Genomic DNA, 18,164 nt, shown 5'->3' on the forward strand with positions numbered 1-18,164 from the left:
TAGAAAAGCAGTGGGGATTTTGAACTTCTGGAATTTACATCTAGTCTTGCATCTCTCTGTGAGCTTAGACTTAAAACCCCACCAACCTCCCTCTTCCTCAGCCTGAGGTTTCACAGTTGGCTTTGAGCTGGCCGTGAGCATCACTGCTGAGAGGGGAACCTCGGCTTTCCTCCGTCTTTTGATATTCCTGCTGCCTGTGTTACATTGGTACTGGTGCTTTTGCAGCTGTTCACTGGCGGACTGATCAGCCTGAAAATTAGTAATTTTTTTTTTCTTTCTTTTCAGGTTATTTTCAGCAGGTCATTTTTTTTGATCCAACTCACCTCACAGCTATACAAGTGTTAGTGCCAGCCTTTGGGAGATGGTGGAAATATCTGACCAGGGCCAGATAGGAGCATGGAGTTGCCCCTTTCAGAGGCAGCCCAGGCTTAAATTAGATTAACATAACTATAAATCCACAGCTACAGTAAGATAGGGTAACAGTTTGAGTGTGGTTTGGGTTTCGTGGTTTGTTTTTTTGGTTTTTTTCTTCTTTGCCCTCTACTTTGTTTTGTAAGGCCACTTGAGTATTCTGAATGAAATATTGTAGGTAAGTGGCAATTAACTGTTGTTAAAGTGCTTAAGAATTCAGGCGTGTGGTATATGATCATAGAGCTTTTTTTATGTTACAACAGTTGCCCTATATGAAGTGCCATGCAGCAGCAGATGTTCCATATTCTGCCCTGAGATACTAATCTCTTCATGTTTAAAGTTCTTCCTGAAAATACAAAACCTAAGAAGGATCTATAATAAAGTAATCAAAGAGTTGGTATGTAGAGGCAGAACAAAAACAATAACACGCTATTGTGATGGGTGAAAAGAAATTCAAAACCCCGTCTGGTTTTGTAAATTTATTAATTTGAATGGACAGATGTTCCTTGTGTGTATTTTCTCTCCATCCTTCTATACTACTTGGAATATTTTGCCTTATAGAAACCATTTGTTGTAGAGTAATGGGACCTGTCTGTAGGTGTCTGTTGTGTTCTGTTGTCTTGGGATTCGAGTTTCAAGCTGTCCTCCAAAACCACTGTTCTTTAAGTGGATCTCAGCAAGCAGTGTAACTTAAGTAAACTGGAGCTGAATTAAAATAATTCACTGTACAAAACTGAGACAATTAGGTTTTGTGCATCCAAAATATAAACCTTCTTGAATCAGGGTTTTGGTTGTGTGGTTTTTGTGTTTTGGTGGTTGTTTGGGTTTTTTTTCCCCTAAAGTGCTGTGTACATTTTATTTCCAGGTACATGTGTCCATGAAACAAGATGGAGAGAAGATAGTATAGTGAAGTGGTGGACTTGTGGACAGAATGGCTTTCCTGGACAACCCAACAATTATACTTGCTCATATTCGGCAGTCACACGTGACCAGTGATGACACAGGGATGTGTGAAATGGTCCTGATAGATCACGATGTCGACCTGGAGAAGTTTAATCCATCGTCAGCATATGGGGACAGTGGTTCAGAAACACAGGGAAGCAACGGTGAGACTCAGGGCTATATATATTCCCAATCAGTTGATATTACCTCAAGCTGGGACTTTGGAATCAGAAGACGATCAAACACAGGTAAGTGAAGTTTGCAGCCAAGATAATATTAGCCTTTTAAATTCAGTTTCTATTAGTCTGGCTTGCATGGACAAATCAGAGCATGACTAGCTGGGTATCTGTCAAACTTTTCCTTTTGTAATGTCAAGACCTTTTTTATAAAAGGATATGTAATGATTCAGTTACTTTAGTGTGCTGTCAGCTGAGTTTTAATTGCTGTTTTACTTGTTCATCTACAGAGGAACATTGAGGTAGTCAGTTTTATATATAAAAAAAAATTAAATTGTAAAGACATCAAGTCTAAATCCAAAGTACGTGAACAGTCTTTGATATTTCTATTGTTAATGTCTGGAGGGGTGTTAACTTTTGAACAGGATAGTTATTTTCTGAGAATAATCTACCTAGTGAGGCATCAAATCTATTTGTTATAAAAGAGAGGAATTAAGTTTGATGTGAGCCAACGAAGTGAATGATTTGTCTGTATTTTGTCTTCTGAAGTTTTACTTCTGAGAAAAACCTTGAGATAGGATTTGTTACCAAATTAGAAAGTTTAAAGGTATATACCTTTTCAAAATAGGCTCAGTTTGTCTTGAGTGGAAGAAAGTCGTCCCATTAGTTGTTTCGTATGAGGGATATTCAGACTTCTACTTATACTTGAGGAATGCTATTAACAAAAGTTCCGCAATATAAAATATATATGAAAAGGTTGGTGTGGGGTGGTCAATCCTGATCTCTCTCTTTTTTTTTTTTTTTCCCTGTGGTACATTTTTTTCAAATGATTTCTGAAGGTATTAGAACACCACCTAGAGCTCAGAAAAAACATCTGTGCTCTACCTAACAAGTAAAACGTTGTATGGTATTGAATATCTTGAAATACCCTTCACAAATAAGAAGTTGTCAAAAGTTACAGAAAAGACAGGGCACTTATCTCTTGTAATGGAGAGTTAGATTTGGAAATAAGCTGAATATATAGCTGCAAATGACTGTAAAGCATGGTGAAAAGTTTAGTGTGCCAGACTGCCTGGCATTGTCTGTGAGGTCTTGTTTAGTTCAGTTGATGGTATAATTTATGAAGAAGGAGAGGCAAAGTTTAAAGTTTTATAGAATTGCTCCAAAAAAGTAATTCTGAAAGATTATTTCACCAAGCGAGTAGACTGATAGAGTAATTTCCATTTTAATAATGGATTGAAACCATTTTAGTTTCCAATTGGTGGCATATTCCAAAACAGTGGTTAAGACACTCAGTCCATTGGGGAGCCAGTTTTTTGCCTCTCTTTATCTGGCATGTCTTTTATGTTCCACTGTGTATGCAGGTACCACCAGATACCTAATGCAGTTATCAAGGCAATCAGGCTGTGATTTGAAACAGAGTGGAATGGAAAAAAGCCTACAAAGAATGCAAGTTGATCAGTACTGAACCCTTTTCAAAAATAGGAAGAGGAATAAATTAAACAGAAAGTTAACTATTTTTAATATAAATGCTTTTTGCATAACACAAATACTTATCTGAGTTCTTGGTAGAAGAAAACAGATACATACATACATAGAACAAAGTGTTCATACATCTCATAAATAGAAAAACTTATTAACTGTGAAATCTGCAATTTTTGCTCTTAAAACAGGCAGATGTAAGGACATTTCTTTTTTTACTTAATCCATAACTACCTGAGTAGATTTAGCAAGAGCAGGAATATTTGTTCTTTGAAAAGCAGAAAATGGTTTTTAGGTTTGGAAAGAGAATATAGTGTAGTTTTGTGTATCAACAGGTAATAGTGGTAGACTTTTTTAACATGCAAGCTCTTCTTTATTCTCCTTGGTTTTATACCCTGCTAAATAAAATTATTTCTGGTTATACTGTCTTTAGCCATTGCTTTTGGATGGAGTACAACTTTTTATTATCTTTTGCAAAGCTGTTTTATTATAAAATACCTTACCAGGATAGTACTTTTTTCATAAATTGTAGAAATAACATGTTACTGTAGAAGACACAACAGATATCTGCGGAGACTACAGAAGTGTTGTTTATTAGGTAGTTCTCATGTGGGTGTGCAAATTTGGAAATGATTTTTATGTGCATTCTAATATCAAAGTTATCCCCTTAGTCTTGACAAGGATGTGCAGTGGGTGAGTCATGTTAGGGTATTCCACATCATGTTTGGGGAGAGCACAGGGCTTGTCTGCCACTGAATTTTTCCTCCTTTTCTACAGGAGCTAGATGGGTCATAGATGGTCTTTGGCTCTGGGCTCCATCCCCTCACTGACTTCTTTCTGCCATATCCAGAGGGGTAAAAAAAAAAAAAAAAATAAAGTGGAGACAGCTCTGTGCAAGGTGTTGGGCGTATGGGAAAGCAGCAAATTCTTCTGATTCACGTGACTAGAAACAAAGGCTTGTCTATTTGCTAATAGTTAATGAAACAAGGACTACATTTGGTCAGTGACATTTTTCACACAGAAAGCTTTCAAACTAGCATGCTTCTTGTGAGAATGAGCCTTAAATAATTCAGACTTCTAATAGGTACCGATAATTCCATCTAATTTGGAGTTGCTGTAATACAGTCCTGCAGTAAATGATCAACTGTAGGTAGAAGAATAAGATGGAGTTAGTGCAGGTGGTGACTGCACTTTAGTACGTTTGTTTTGACAAGGGGTGAAAATATCAAACACGATAAAAACGTGCATTATTCTTATTTTTATTCTACATTTTTTTCCTTTATCCATTGTTTACATGTGAATCTAACAGATATTTTATGATGGTCCATTTGGGAAGAAAGGGTTTTGGAAGGTAATTTTGAGCTACAGTCTGGACAGTAATTGGGAAAAAAATGTTTTTTCTTTCAGAATAAAATATCTATGCTACAATAGTGTTTTACCCAATATTTAAACTTATAAGCAGGGATACTTCTCTTATTTCATCAAGAGTAAGATACATAGAGGTATTTAGGCACTAACCTCATGTTGACTTAAATGGGAAATAAGCATCAAAGTCCCTGTTTGTGTTTGTACCTTAAACTGCTTGTTACAGCTGTTAAACCTCAAAGTATTATTTTTTTCATCAGTTCCCAGGTTGAGAGTTTTTACGGGGACAAAAAAACCCCCACTTCTCTGCCCACAATTCAGTTCAAAGACTAAATGTAAAAAGAATAATAATAGGAGTGATAGAAAATATTTATTAACCTTTTTTTAATTGGTGAAACGGCTCAGGGAACTCAAATTGTATCTAAAAATTGTCAGAGATTTAGCATTTTAGAATCTCTTCTACAAACCCGTTTTAGTTAATGAATGATCTCAATACATCAAAATTGCTAATATATCCAGCAAATTGTTTCCTTTGGTGATCAACATTAGAAGTCCTATTTCCAGTCTAATCTGCTTTCTCATTTTGAGTGGATACTTCATAACATCAGTTATTTCTTGTGGTCATTGTCTTGGGTAGCTTCTACCAGGTTTAGCTGACCATTTCCTGAGAGAGATCTTACTGTTAACAAAAAGATAATTTAAGGTATTATCTGGTACCCTGGTCTGTAAGTTCTTTGATATTATAACTATATGAGGCTTTTTCCAAACCGTATTTTGAAGATGGAGTCAAAATATATGTAAAGAAATATATTCATTTTAAGATTTGACTAATGTTGTGAAGATACAAATCATTTATTTTACTACCTATAAACTGTTTCAGCACACTGAAGAAAAAGCTATGCTAATTTATATAGCTTTGACATTTTATAATTTTCATGATTTTTAGATAAAGGATTTTATATTTAAAACTTTAATAGTCTAGTCTGAGTTCATTTATCTTTAATTTTTGAAACGGGTAGAGTAATTCATAACAGTAATTTTATTCCTGTAATGTAATATTCACTTCAGTTCATTTGTGCATTAAAATTCCTTTAAGACCGTTATTAATGATTTATATAATGAAATGTCATATTAATCACAGAAGTTTTCACATTTTATTATTCTCTTCCATGTTAATACTATCTTTATGATCTCTATTAATGTTTTATATCCTCTAATTTCAATTATAAATCAAGAACATTTTCATGTTTTTGTTGGTATTTGCTTTTCAGGGGTGCCACCTTTAAAATTTTATGACTTTTTCCCCTACATATGCAGTATAAAACATCTTTATTCATATAAAGGTAGTTAATTATGTCTTTGTTTATAGTAAACTTTCATTGACAAACTTATAGTTATAATATTTCTTTTCAAGCTCAGAGACTAGAACGTCTGCGGAAAGAGAGACAAAATCAAATAAAATGCAAAAATGTTCAGTGGAAAGACAGAAATACTTCTTACTCAGGTAAAAAGAAAAGATCTTCTATTTTCTTACTGCTTTTATTTCTGCTTTTGATGGCTACTATGTTTTCAGTTTGTAATTTTCACTTAAGCTTTCAAAGCACAGAGGAAATACTAATTATTGTATTTGCCTTCCATTCCCCAGTTATGTGTTTCCCATAGTTTATTGCTTGGGGGGGTGGTGTGCCATGGGCATCTCATTTGTTTTCAGCTATGACTAGGGCATTCCAAATTGTTAATAAAGGCAAAGTAAAGAAAAAAATGTTTAAAACCTAGTTTGTTGGTCTGAACTAATTCAAGTGGCTGTTTTATTTTTTGCGATATAAGGTATTAATACAGTGTTTGTGTATTCTGTTATCTTGTAGCATCATTATCTTCTAAGGCTTCTATTGTCTGAATGAGCAAGAAATGGAGACAGTAAAGCTCTTAGTGTTATAGTGAGGCATGTAAAGAACAGGACATGTCTTTGCTCTGTGGGTAGGTGACTGACAAGTGTCCGCATTCAAAATGCAGGATGATTATCTCCATCTAAGTTATGGCTTTCTAGCTATTTCCAGTGACATTTGGTGTACCAGATGTGATGAAGAATTTTGTAGGGTTTACTTTTATAGAATATTTTTGTGGTTACTTTTCTAGATAAGGGGGAAATCTTAAGAAATAATGTCTATATATGATGTACTTAAATGAAAGCATAATAAATGCTGCCTTAGCTTATCTAGCCTTTCCTTGGAAAAACTATTACCACTGATTTCTCAAAAAATATGCTATTCCTTTTTAGTATTGTTATTATTACATAATTAAGTATTTCTGACTGGATGTTCTACATAGTTTGAATTATAATATATGAAATGAAAAATCTGTCTCAATTCTCATTTTATAGCTCAAGCTAGTATCTATTCCTGTTGCATTTGACACACATTCAAACCTTTGTATGGTCTGTCATGCCTACTTCTTTCAAAATTTGTGTATATCTTAATGAGGTCCCTGTGTAATCTTCTTTTTTTTTTTTGCCTAAATCCTTGTATCTTCCTGGCTGTCATTTGCAGAACCTTCTCCAGCTCTATAGTATCTTTTTATAGAGGAGTGAACAAAGCTGCTCACATGAGCAACATGGTTGCACTAATCCTTAGCACAGTGTTCAGCTATGTTTGATACCTCTGTTAATGCATTCTAAAATGTTTTTGCCTTTCTACTTCTGTAAGTAGTGTTGTAGGTTTTAAAGTTTAATCTACCATAACCTCCAACTCTCTTTGCTCAATATTTTATAGCATTTGACCAATGATGATGCAATTCTCTTTTTCGTCTTTATCCTTAACTATATACTGCTTGATATTTCTTTACACTGAATTGCACTCAGACTCCAGTTTCCTGCTGTGTCTATGCTGTTTGTGTTGTCTTATTCATGTGGGCTCCACCATGACATTTAGTTCCTTTATGTGCTGCTCTGAAGATAGACATAATCTGTCAACCAGCAGTAATGGAGGTGTCCCCCTCTCTAAGAATGTGCTGAGGTTGCAGGCAAATAGATCAGTCCCTCCCTGTTGCAGATCGAATTTAAATAAAAAATAAGTTACATAAAAACTCCAGGCAGTCAATATCTCTCTTTATTGGCAGAGCTGATTTTCCTTCTCTGCTTAGTCACTGAGATTCTGCATGTTTCTCACTTGCTTGCATGAAGAACAACACAGGAGGAAGAGGCCAGGAAAAAGAGGAGCCCTAGAGGATATCCACTCTGTCTTCCTCTTTGTCAAGTGTGTGTGTGTATGAGACTTTGTCTGTTCTGTTCCTTGACTTTGGCATTATTGGAAAATATGCATGAAAGCAATAACAACAGAGATAGCTGTTCTCATATGGGGGGAATTTGGCTGCCCTCTTCTGACTGCGTTTATCTGAGCTTTAGACAAAGTCAAGCCTATGGTTGGTACCATGCAAACTAAAAGGATGCTGGAAAGTTGTTGTTTTGTTCTGTGTCAAAGAGTCTGATGACACCGCCTGCAGAGATCGCTCGTCAGAGAGATGCCTTACTGTAGAGAGAAACCCTTACAAGCATTTCTGCTGGCCGGCAGTTGGATACGTAGTCACAATTGGAGGCATCTGGCAATTGAGTATTTCTTGTGATTCCCATTTTTAATCACTATGGACAGAAATAAAAGTACACTAACCAGGATAAAGGGAAGTAAGAGACAAGTAATTTTATTTATGGTAATGAGAGAAAAAAAAAAGAATAATATTTTCTACTTATCATCTCTTTGCCCACTGTCATGAGCCAAGCTGTTTGCTTTGTCAGGAATGAGTTTGAAGGATAAGGTGGTAGTAGTGTATGGACTTGAAAAGGAAAATCTCCCTGCATTTGGAGTTGGTTAGGGGATTAACAAATATAAAGGTGTTTCAGGGGTAGTTGACTGACTGGAAGTGTAACACAGTGGAGGTCTAGGGTTTTTTTGTTCTGCTGTGCCGCCAATTCACATCACCTTTCTGTGCATCGGTTCTTTTTCAGTAAAATGAGAAGAACGTTTCAGCTTCATGCAGTGTAGAGATCAAATTATGTTAATAAAGCAGTCTGTGGTCCGATAAACCAAATACAGATATACATGCAAAAGGTTACTCCTTTTCATAAAATACTAGGTATTTTCAGATGAAAGCAAGAAATAAGGCATTGTATTTACATCTGTCATGGTTAACCCCAGCCGGCAGCTAAGCACCATGCAGCCGCTCACTCAGAGTGTTTGTGTGTGTGTGTCCCTGCCCCCAGTGGAATGGGAAGACAATCAAAAAAAAGTAAAACTCGTGGGCTGAGATAAAGACAGTCGAATAGGACAAAAAGGAAAAAAATAATAATAAAGTTGACAATAAAATAATTAGAATATACAAAACAAGTGATGCACAATGCAATTGCGCACCACTCACTGACCGATGCCCAGTTAGTTCCTGAGCAGCAATTCCCCCCAAGGCCAACTCCCCCCCAGTTTATATTCTGGGCATGATGTCACATGGTATGGAATATCCCTTTGGCCAGTTCGGGTCAGCTGTCTTGGCTGTGTCCCCTCCCAACATCTTGTGCTCCTCCAGCCTTCTTGCTGGCTGGGCAGGAGAAGCTGAAAAAATCCTTGACTTAGTCTAAACGCTACTTAGCAACAACTGAAAACATCAGTGTGTTATCAACACTCTTCTCATACTGAATCCAAAACATAACACTACACCAGCTACTAGAAACAAAATTAACTCTATCCCAGCCAAAACCAGGACATCTTGCATTCATTCATTTCAGAGCACGTAAAATGTAAATTAACAATATATTGAGGGAATCTTTCAAAAGCCTTGCATTCAGCCCATATAGAATAGCTCATATAGCTAACAAAATTAGAAAAGCTGAGAAGTACATGTAGCATAGACTAATGGCAAAACTTAGTTTTAATTAAAGAATTAAAAATCATGCAGTTAAACCTAGTTTAATGTCAAAATGAGCTGGGGTTTTTTTTCCATGAAATTTGAGAATTTTAATTTTTTTGAACTCTCACAGCCTGACTCTATTAGGAATTATTTCATAAAATACTCAATGGAAGATGGTAGTTTTTCAGAAATCCCATCTACCTTCTAACTTTTTGCACAAATCTTTAGAAGGTTTTGGGTTCCTCTTCCTAAATGAGTTGAATTTTTTGAAATTTTGAAGCTTTGTGGAAAAGGAAAACTGTATCTCAGCCAGCTGAATTTGCAATCTTATAGAATGTATTGTTATTTAAACTCTTTGGTCATGTGAGATATTTGGCTTGAGTAAAATCTATACAAAACTCAAAGCAAAACAGATGTCACACTGATGAATTCAGAAGAATTCTTGAGACCCTCTTTTTGCATATCCCAACAAGAAAACAATAAGCAAATCATCTTAACATTTCCTTAGAGACAAAACTTGAAGATAAGACTTGCTTTTTCACATGAACCAATAAAACCATTATATTGGATTCCAAGGTATAGAGTATTTGCCAAATGCCCAGGAAATACCGGTTAAGGGTAATACTCTAGCATAATTGCATAATTATAATTGAGACTTTTTTTTTTAAAAAACAGAGATAAGATTGTTAAAAAAACAGAATACCTAATGGAGTTTAAGTTGCCACATTTAAAAAGGATTTAATCAAGCTTTTTTGGTTAATCACAGCCTCTCACAAGACTGTTGGGTATCTCTTAGTGCCAGTATTTAGCACTTTTGCCAACTGTCTGAATTTTCAGGCAATCTGCTGATAAAAATAAACTGAGCTTTTGACTAGTTATAATTTGACAAGTTTTAATTTCACATTTTAAGAAATTAACCAGCTCCCTGCAGATCAAGTCCCAAGTCATTGTGCCTTAGGAGCGGTTTCATTTCTCTGGAGGAGCAACATGTAAATCTTTGAGATATGAGAGAATCCAAATGTAGGAACGCAGAGCAGAGTCAGTCTAGGAGAGCTGGTGTTGGTTCTCAGGTAGTGATTGATGCAGTTTGGGGGTATTTGGTTCCTAGAGCAGATGTGGAAAAAAACTTGTCCAGATTCAGTCACAGTTTCTTGCAGATGAGACCCATTGGTACTAATATGCTGAAACACCCCAGGCTCTGTCCTGATTTTGTAGTGTCCTTATAAGAAGCCTTAATATCTTTTTTTTTTTTTTTAAAGTATGCCTGTACATTTTGAGTTAAACTGTTGCTGGAAAATCAGCTATGCAATTTCTTCGTATAAAAAAAGCTGCTTGTCAGAGGCTTTTATGAACCTTCACAGGCCACACAAAGGACTCACTAACTCTTAGCACCTTTGTTTTTTAGAAAGTTGTTTTTATTGTCCGGACTGTCTGTCTGGAATGGTGTTTTCAGGTTTGACTTTTTTTTTGAGAGGAGACCATATCCAGTCTACCATGAGAAGTAAAATCCGGAGAAATTATTCTTTTGGATCAGAGGTAGTCCCAAGCCTACTGCTGCCAGCACAGTGACATTATAGTATAGTAATGGGATATTATAATATTGTTCTGTAATATAGCATAATATCATGTGTTACAAGTTCAGTTTGAAATGCTTTTGCGTGGCTTATTGTAGATGTATCAACGGTTCTTCTGCACAGCATTTACTGTTCATTTAGAAAAAAGTAGGCAAGCAGAAAGACCAGGAATGCATAATTCTCTCTTTGAATCTTGATTTTTATCTTGAGTCAAGTGGATCTTGTAGTGATCAGTTCCATTCTCTGTATGGGAAAAATTAACCTTTTCCTCAGCCTAAACAGTAGCATCATTCACACAACAGTTCTTATGGTTTCATATCTTTGGGCTATGAAAGAGTAGTGGTAGATTCTGCCCTGCTAAAGCATTTGTTGTTTTATATATTTGATTTTGTTCTCCCTCTTATAATGTTATCTTTCTGTGGTAAACAGTAGCCTCTGTATGTCTCCTAGTAAAACTACTCTAATCTCTTTTCTGATCTACAGCAGAGGAGCTGAGCTCGCTATTTGAAAAAAAGAATTTCAGAGTAAAATCTCCATGTTCTGGGAAGCAGTCAATACTCTCTGTGCGACTTGAACAGTGTCCGCTGCAGCTGAATAACCCTTTCAATGAGTACTCAAAATTTGATGGCAAGGTAAGTGGACCAGATGTTTTTCTCTCATATCCAGGAGGTCCCTGACCTGAAGATGATAGGCCTTAGGCAGTTCTTGTGTCCGTTTACTTGTTCAAGCTTTAATTAGAGTTTATAGTAGGCCATCAGTTATTTTAAAAGTGGTTATGTAGAAACATGCTTCTCTTAGTATTAAATATAATGGTTCCAGGTTTGGTAGAACCATTTCCCCCTTTTTGATTACAAAATTATGTCCTTACTATTAGGTGTACCTTACCTTGCTGTTTTCTTCTCCAGCAGGTTAGTTAGGTAAATGTTTAGTGTGGCAGTCCTAGGACATCTCTCTACGGAGTGGATGGTGAGACCCTTTGTATAAATGATTGGTTATTTGGCATTTAAAAAAAAAAAAAATCTATTCTCTCTAGCCACGTCACGGCACTTGCTGAATATTCCATGATTAATGCTGTCTTTATCCTCAAAATGCTCCAATGAGAGTGGGAAAAGCCACTTTCTGTTTTGAGGGTGGAAAACTGAAGCATCAATATATCAATATCTGGGGCAAAAAAGTACTAAATAATGTAGTTCTGCACAAGTACTCATTTATGTAATACACAGAGGAGGTTCACTATAAACCTGGTAGGTCAAATTCATTCCTTGACTACATTGATTTCAAGAGCTTACATTTGATATTACTCAGAATTGAGGATAACTGTCTTTCCTTGTGTGCAGTTAAGTTACTCTGTATTGTCAAATATTTTTCTCTGTCATAAGCTCTAGAAACTGAAACATAAACATTGGTGTGATGGATCAGTGTCATATTGTTCCAAAACAATTATAAATACTGCACAGATCTGTTTTCTGCTGGATTTGTTTGTGGAATCTCCTGTGGGAGTATGAAGTTTGAGCTTCATTACCATTGTGATGGAAGAATTTCATATTCTGTTAAGTATTCTTGAAGTGGAAAGTCAGATACGTAATTCCACTAGCATATCTACAAGTATTTAGAATATTTGTGAAGTGGTAACTTTTAGACTATGAAGTCCATGTAGCAAAAGCTGCCTCTATTGTTATTTTATACATTTTATACAATTATATATTATATAGTATGTAGTAATTTGTACTAATTCAGTTTTTCAAAATTTCTGGCCTCATTAATGATAGCAGTACTTTAATGCTGACAACGCTAAGATGCCTTTTTTCTGAACTCAAAGCTTGCTGTTGTTCTGTCATGAAATTTCAGTTTGGCAAACATTTAAACATACTTCCAACAGTCATGCATAGAGGAAGTAAAAGTAAAATACTTCTTTATTAAGACAAATTTATTGTAATTCAGCGGTGTCCCAGACTTGTTGTTTTAATATTTGAGCATGCTTTGGGCTACCTTCTAGATTTTTCTCAGAAATATGAGGAAATTAAGCATGTTTCCTTCCCACTTTGATAATCCAAACTACTTTTTACTGTATTAATAGGAATTATAGCTGACTGTAATTAACATCTTAATTTTCATATTTAAAAGTCTGATACATTTAGCAGGTTTTTGGTCCATTTGAAGGCAATTGTACTATACATATTTAGGTTGAACTATTAATGAAATACCTCGATGTTACTCAATTGTGATTTGTAGAGTATGATATGAATCGACTCAGTTGTGATCTAGAAATCAAAATACCTTTTTAACTCCAAAATAATTGAATTGGCATTTTGTTAGAGTATAATCTCACTATGTTAATTTTAAACAGCATTATTTATATTACTGTGGTAAGTTTGTCAATAGTATGCTTATAAAATTTATTCTCTATACTTCCGTATGTATTGTCTGTTTTTAAATACTTACTTGACCATCTGAGATATAGAAGAAACATTGTAGTTCAGGAGTGAGTTATTTTACTTCAGTTTTGTTGTATTTTCAGGCAGTAATGTAAAATCAAAACCCATCTAGCTTTTAAAAATTATTTTTAATGAAATATCACAGGTCTCATTTATTTTTATTGATAATAGATGAGCAGTATTTTTCACATAAATACAATTCTTTCAGGGAATAGTGCATGACTTATTTACATAATTAACAGAGCCACATATCTCTTGGGGAAATGGTATGTAATTGGGGAGAGGCAGGGGGGGATGAGGAGGGGCTAGGGGCCTAATTAAACATGTCTTAAAAAAACCCTACTTAATTATGTATTTACTCAAGGGATCACAATGTCTCTAAAATCTTTAAGATTATAACTAGGCCTTTGGTTTATATATGAGTTTTGTAACACAGATTTCAGCTTGTTGAATAACACCGGTTTTGTGGTTTGCTGGGAAAGCATGAGGAAAGCTCTTTACTTGCTGTATCTAAGCTCTTTGTTCATGTGTGTGCTCATCTTAACTGCATTCTGAATGGTTTTAACTTACCACTGATTCAGCTCCCTAACTGAGCTGGAATCGAATAAAACCATTCTCTTCAGGGTCCTTCCTGCCCTCTCCTTCCAACATCTGATGTATTGTTTTAAGATAATCAATTAAAAATAAGAAAACATTGCATGCTGTAATATCAACCAAGCCAATTTATTAAAGTGCTTACATCTTGCAGGTGTTTTCTGCGAGATTTAGTGTCTTTTTCATAAGCACTTCTGCAATTTTATGAAATAATAAAATTTTAAAGCAGTCTAATTTCTTCTTGTTCTGATCAGTTCATTAATTATCAAAATAGTAGAGAATATGGCTTGTGAAATGCAGCTGCAGTGGAAGCATTCTAATCAGCTCAAGAATTCAGGTGATTCTTGCCCCACAACTGCACAGGACAGATCTGTGGCTTTCATGTACATTGTAAAACTTCAGCTCTTAAGACAATAACTACTCTTGGCTGTATCTTCAGTTTTTTCCTTAAAATAGTTAAAGTAAACATAACCCCTGCATCTGTTTGCATGGTTTGTAAATCATGTGGGTTGTACATCTTGGTTAATAAATCTTGAAAACTCTTGCTAAGAATATTGTATGAAAAGAAGCCTTTAGTTATTTATAATTACTTCAGTTGTCATTTATATAGCAAATTACTTGAAGGCTTAAGAAATCAGTGGCCAAATTGATTTCCTTTATCTGCATGCAAATTAAATTATCATCCATTTTATAGCTAAGTTCATGTATATTTCTGTTTACAGAATTTGGAAAATCAAATTTTGATGGCTTATTGTTCCAACTTGCCGACTTTTGATAAGGTTGGGAAAATAAGACTGACTGTAAGACAGATGTGAAAGTAATAGCCAGGTTCCACAAATGAAACACGAGTGTTGTTAATGACTCAGTGACACAACTGTGAGATTCACAACATTCAGTTTACCTATACATTACCTGCTTGCTTTCATTAATTGTTTTAAAAGCATGTGTTACCTTTCCATTCTACAGAAATTAACAACATTTCTTTTCAAATCACAAGTGTAACTTGCATGAGTTGCTGGAAAGCGTGGCGATGAGTTTTCCCTGAGATATTAATCTTAAAGGATACTGATTTAGTGCAGTGTTAGTGTCAAGGCTATTCAACTGCATGGCCATTCCCACTAGTAAGAAAAATGTTACAAAGACATATTTAGTTACTGGAATAGAGGAAAATCATGCTAGAATCAAATGTTCAGCTTTGTAGGAACCATGTACTGAATGAGTAACTCCTGCTAAGGCCGCTGTTTACAGTTGCCCTTGAAGTCATTGCTGAAGCCAGTCCATATCCATTTGTGTTCCAAGTCTCTGCTACCTTTAAGAAATTTTAATGACTAAAATATCTTGTCAATTCAATTTTTGAGATGCCTGCCACCAAATGGCTGCTCCTACATCCCCAGAAGAATGTCAGCAAACACAGAAGTGTTACAGGACAGTCAAAAAAGGGATGCTGAAGATATGCAAAATAGTCAAAGAAGAAAGCTGGAAAACCACAATCAAAATGTAAGGAAGGGATCATTCAGCTCTAGAATAAACTTGAGTTATGAGGCCAAAAACCTTTCCTGCATGCAGACTAGAGTTTTCTCAAGATATTTTTATTTCTATTTTCATGACTACTAGTTGAAAATGAAGATTTAAGAAAGTCTAGTTTTTCTGACATTATAGGGGGTTTGTGAGTTTACTTGACTACTGGTGATAATTTAAATAAAAATAGGTCAACATGATTTTTGGCTGGACAGATGCTAAAAATCCTATTGGGGGGAGTGGTACCTCTGTATAAGTGTTACAAGGTTTCTTGTGGCTAATTTTGATAATGGGTTAAAAACCAACAATTTCTCTTGTAGCAACTGTTTTAAAAATGATGCTGTAGAAAGCATGGGGGAAGGGATAATTCATGAGCGCTAATTGCTTGGCTGTTAATTTTCATAAGTGTTGATAGAAGCAGTTCCTTAAATTAAACTTTGTTTAAAATGTATCAGGGGAAATATTCCACAATGTCGGGCCTGAAGTGAAAATTAATATGAATGCTGTGGCAATTAACACGTACTGGTTAATAGCTTTTAGCAGCATTTTGGGATGATAGTCCTTAAATACATTTTTGCATGCTGCTCTTGTTTCAGTCTTGTTTGACTGTATGTCTGGATAATCATGAACAAATGTTTTCCACAATCTCCAGTATTAAATAGCTTTACTCAGAGAAAGTAGATAAAGAACTTAAGAAAGAAGCGATACTGCTGTAATTAATATGGAAAATGTCTAAAATAATTAATCCAGGATTAAAATCTCAGTGTGAAAAAATGAATGCATTTTTTTATTTAAACGTTTTGCCCTTAAGCTGGGCAGAATGATCTTCATCTGAATCCTAAATAAGTTTGTGTAGGGTTTTTTTAAAGCATGTGCTTATTCTGCCAATTTTAATGGTTTACATACTACCTGCACTCTACTAAAATAGTTGAAATAAAGATGTTTATAGTGTTATCATTTACGCAATACAACATGCGTGTTACCATATATGTTACATAAAAATGCAGGGTCAGTATTTACGCTGGGAAACCTCCTGCTGTCGTGGTACCGAGAGCCAACGCGCCGACAAAGCCGTGCCGAGCTCCTCCTGCCGCCCCTTGCTCCGTGCTCTCGGCTGGCACGGACCGACCTGGCCGCGGGAGAAAGATGTTTGTTTTGCTGAAACGGAAACAGTCCTTTCCCTTGGCTTTCGTTTGCGTTTCATTTGTACTTCTTTTTGCTGGAGAGCCGCCTCTGCGGGAGATGCTTGGGCTCACCCGAGGGCAGGAGGAGCAGGCTCTGCCCGGTGGGGCCGGCGTGGGGCAGCTCCGCTTCAGGCCTTCGGCCGTGGGTGCTGCGCCTGTCCCTGCCCTCGCGGCCCGCACCGGCGTTTTGGCATGGCCAGTGTGCCTTCTGCGCAGCCGGCGTGCGGCGGAGGACGATGTACAAAACCAGGGATGCCAGGGGAACGAACAGCCTCGGAACAGGTGTTTAGAAACGCAGGCTGCCGCTTCTTGCTCAGCCCGGTTCAAAATCTGCACTGCAGTTCTTCAGACACCTAAAATAAGTGCCAGAAACACGTAATGGTATCATGTTTTCCCTTTGGTGTCTGGCAAGTCCCTGTAGAAGTTCTCACCCAGTCAGGAGAACTTGGGAGAGAACTCTCCCATAATACTGAGAATCTCTTGGCATTTGTGATGCGCGTTGCTAATGACATCGGGTTTCATAACTCTCTTATGTGTAGCATCACATGCTCTGCTGTGCAGAGGGTGATTCCAGTAACGCTTTTGTTAAGTTGAAGATTCTTAACTGAAAGATTACCACTTTCTAAAATAAATTTTCTTTCATAATATGTGATTAACATGAGTCGTGCTGATAGCTGAGTTGTATTTAAATAAAACACCCCTATATTAAGAATGCCTGGTTTATTCTTTGCTGTGTGGAAGCTGTAATGATTTTGATGCCTAATCAGCGCACTTAACTGTTTCCTCTGCCCCTGCAGATTCGGTGGGCTTTGCTGGGTAGAGAGAAGCCCTGCACAGAGGGACCAGTTAAACGCTGTAACGGAGGTTAGAGCACAAGAGTCCTTGCGTTTCCATACAGTGATTAAAATATATTAAGCTTGACTGTTGCTTAATTTAAAATGCTTCAGAATGTGTTTTATTTCATACAGAAAAGCCATTTACAGTGAGATAAGGAAGCAGGTTGTAATGGCGGCCGAACACTTATTTTAAGTAACTGGAAGCACAGACAGAAAACTGTTACAAATTCTGCGGTGGGAACAGTCACTTGAAGAATCCGCTTTGCGTAGGTGCAGCAGGGGATGGCTGTGCGTGTACGGCACTGTCTGCCGTGGGATGTTCTCACATGCATCTGGTGGCTCTGGTACCTTGCAGAAACAATGCAGAAATGCTGTAGCCACCCTTCTAGCCTGAACTGTAGCCTGGGGTAGCAGATAAGAAGGCTGAATGTCAGTGTTGCACTGTCATCTCTGTTTGGGGACTTGAATTTTATCTCACAGTTCCAGGCATCTCACTTGCATTAAAAAATATTTTTCTGGCCTTATGTAGATTAAATTAATGTGGATCTGGTTTGATTAACTTTGGCTCGAGGGCACATTCAATTCACTTCTCCCTTTTCTGTACTCACTTCTGTGTCTTTTGTTGCTGTTGATTGTAGGTGCCCTTACTAGACTGCATTCCTGTCTTACAGAGGAGATGCTATATTGAAACTGGATCTGGTTTTGTTCGTGGCTAGTCGCAGTCTTTGAACTCGCTGAATTGAGACAACAGTCCTGT

The 18,164-nt window shown here is 36.5% G+C and overlaps 1 protein-coding gene across 2 annotated transcripts in view; it reads left to right on the forward strand.

Annotated features, from left to right (window-relative positions):
• The first annotated feature begins 769 nt into the window (after positions 1 to 769).
• Positions 770 to 18,164, forward strand: part of MAPKAP1 (mitogen-activated protein kinase associated protein 1) — a 98,710-nt gene continuing 81,315 nt past the window's right edge. Inside the window, exons 1-4 of one of the 2 annotated variants that reach the window (XM_010566475.1) lie at positions 770 to 808; positions 1,277 to 1,601; positions 5,791 to 5,880; positions 11,324 to 11,472. In XM_010566475.1, the coding sequence (XP_010564777.1) occupies positions 1,343 to 1,601; positions 5,791 to 5,880; positions 11,324 to 11,472 (498 nt within the window). In that variant the 5' untranslated portion in view covers positions 770 to 808; positions 1,277 to 1,342. The remainder of the gene's footprint in view (positions 809 to 1,276; positions 1,602 to 5,790; positions 5,881 to 11,323; positions 11,473 to 18,164) is intronic. The other variant, XM_010566474.1, reaches the window with a different exon arrangement.

This window comes from Haliaeetus leucocephalus, unplaced genomic scaffold (genome assembly GCF_000737465.1).
Source record: "Haliaeetus leucocephalus isolate CR32 unplaced genomic scaffold, Haliaeetus_leucocephalus-4.0 Scaffold212, whole genome shotgun sequence".
Taxonomy (NCBI): domain Eukaryota; kingdom Metazoa; phylum Chordata; class Aves; order Accipitriformes; family Accipitridae; genus Haliaeetus; species Haliaeetus leucocephalus.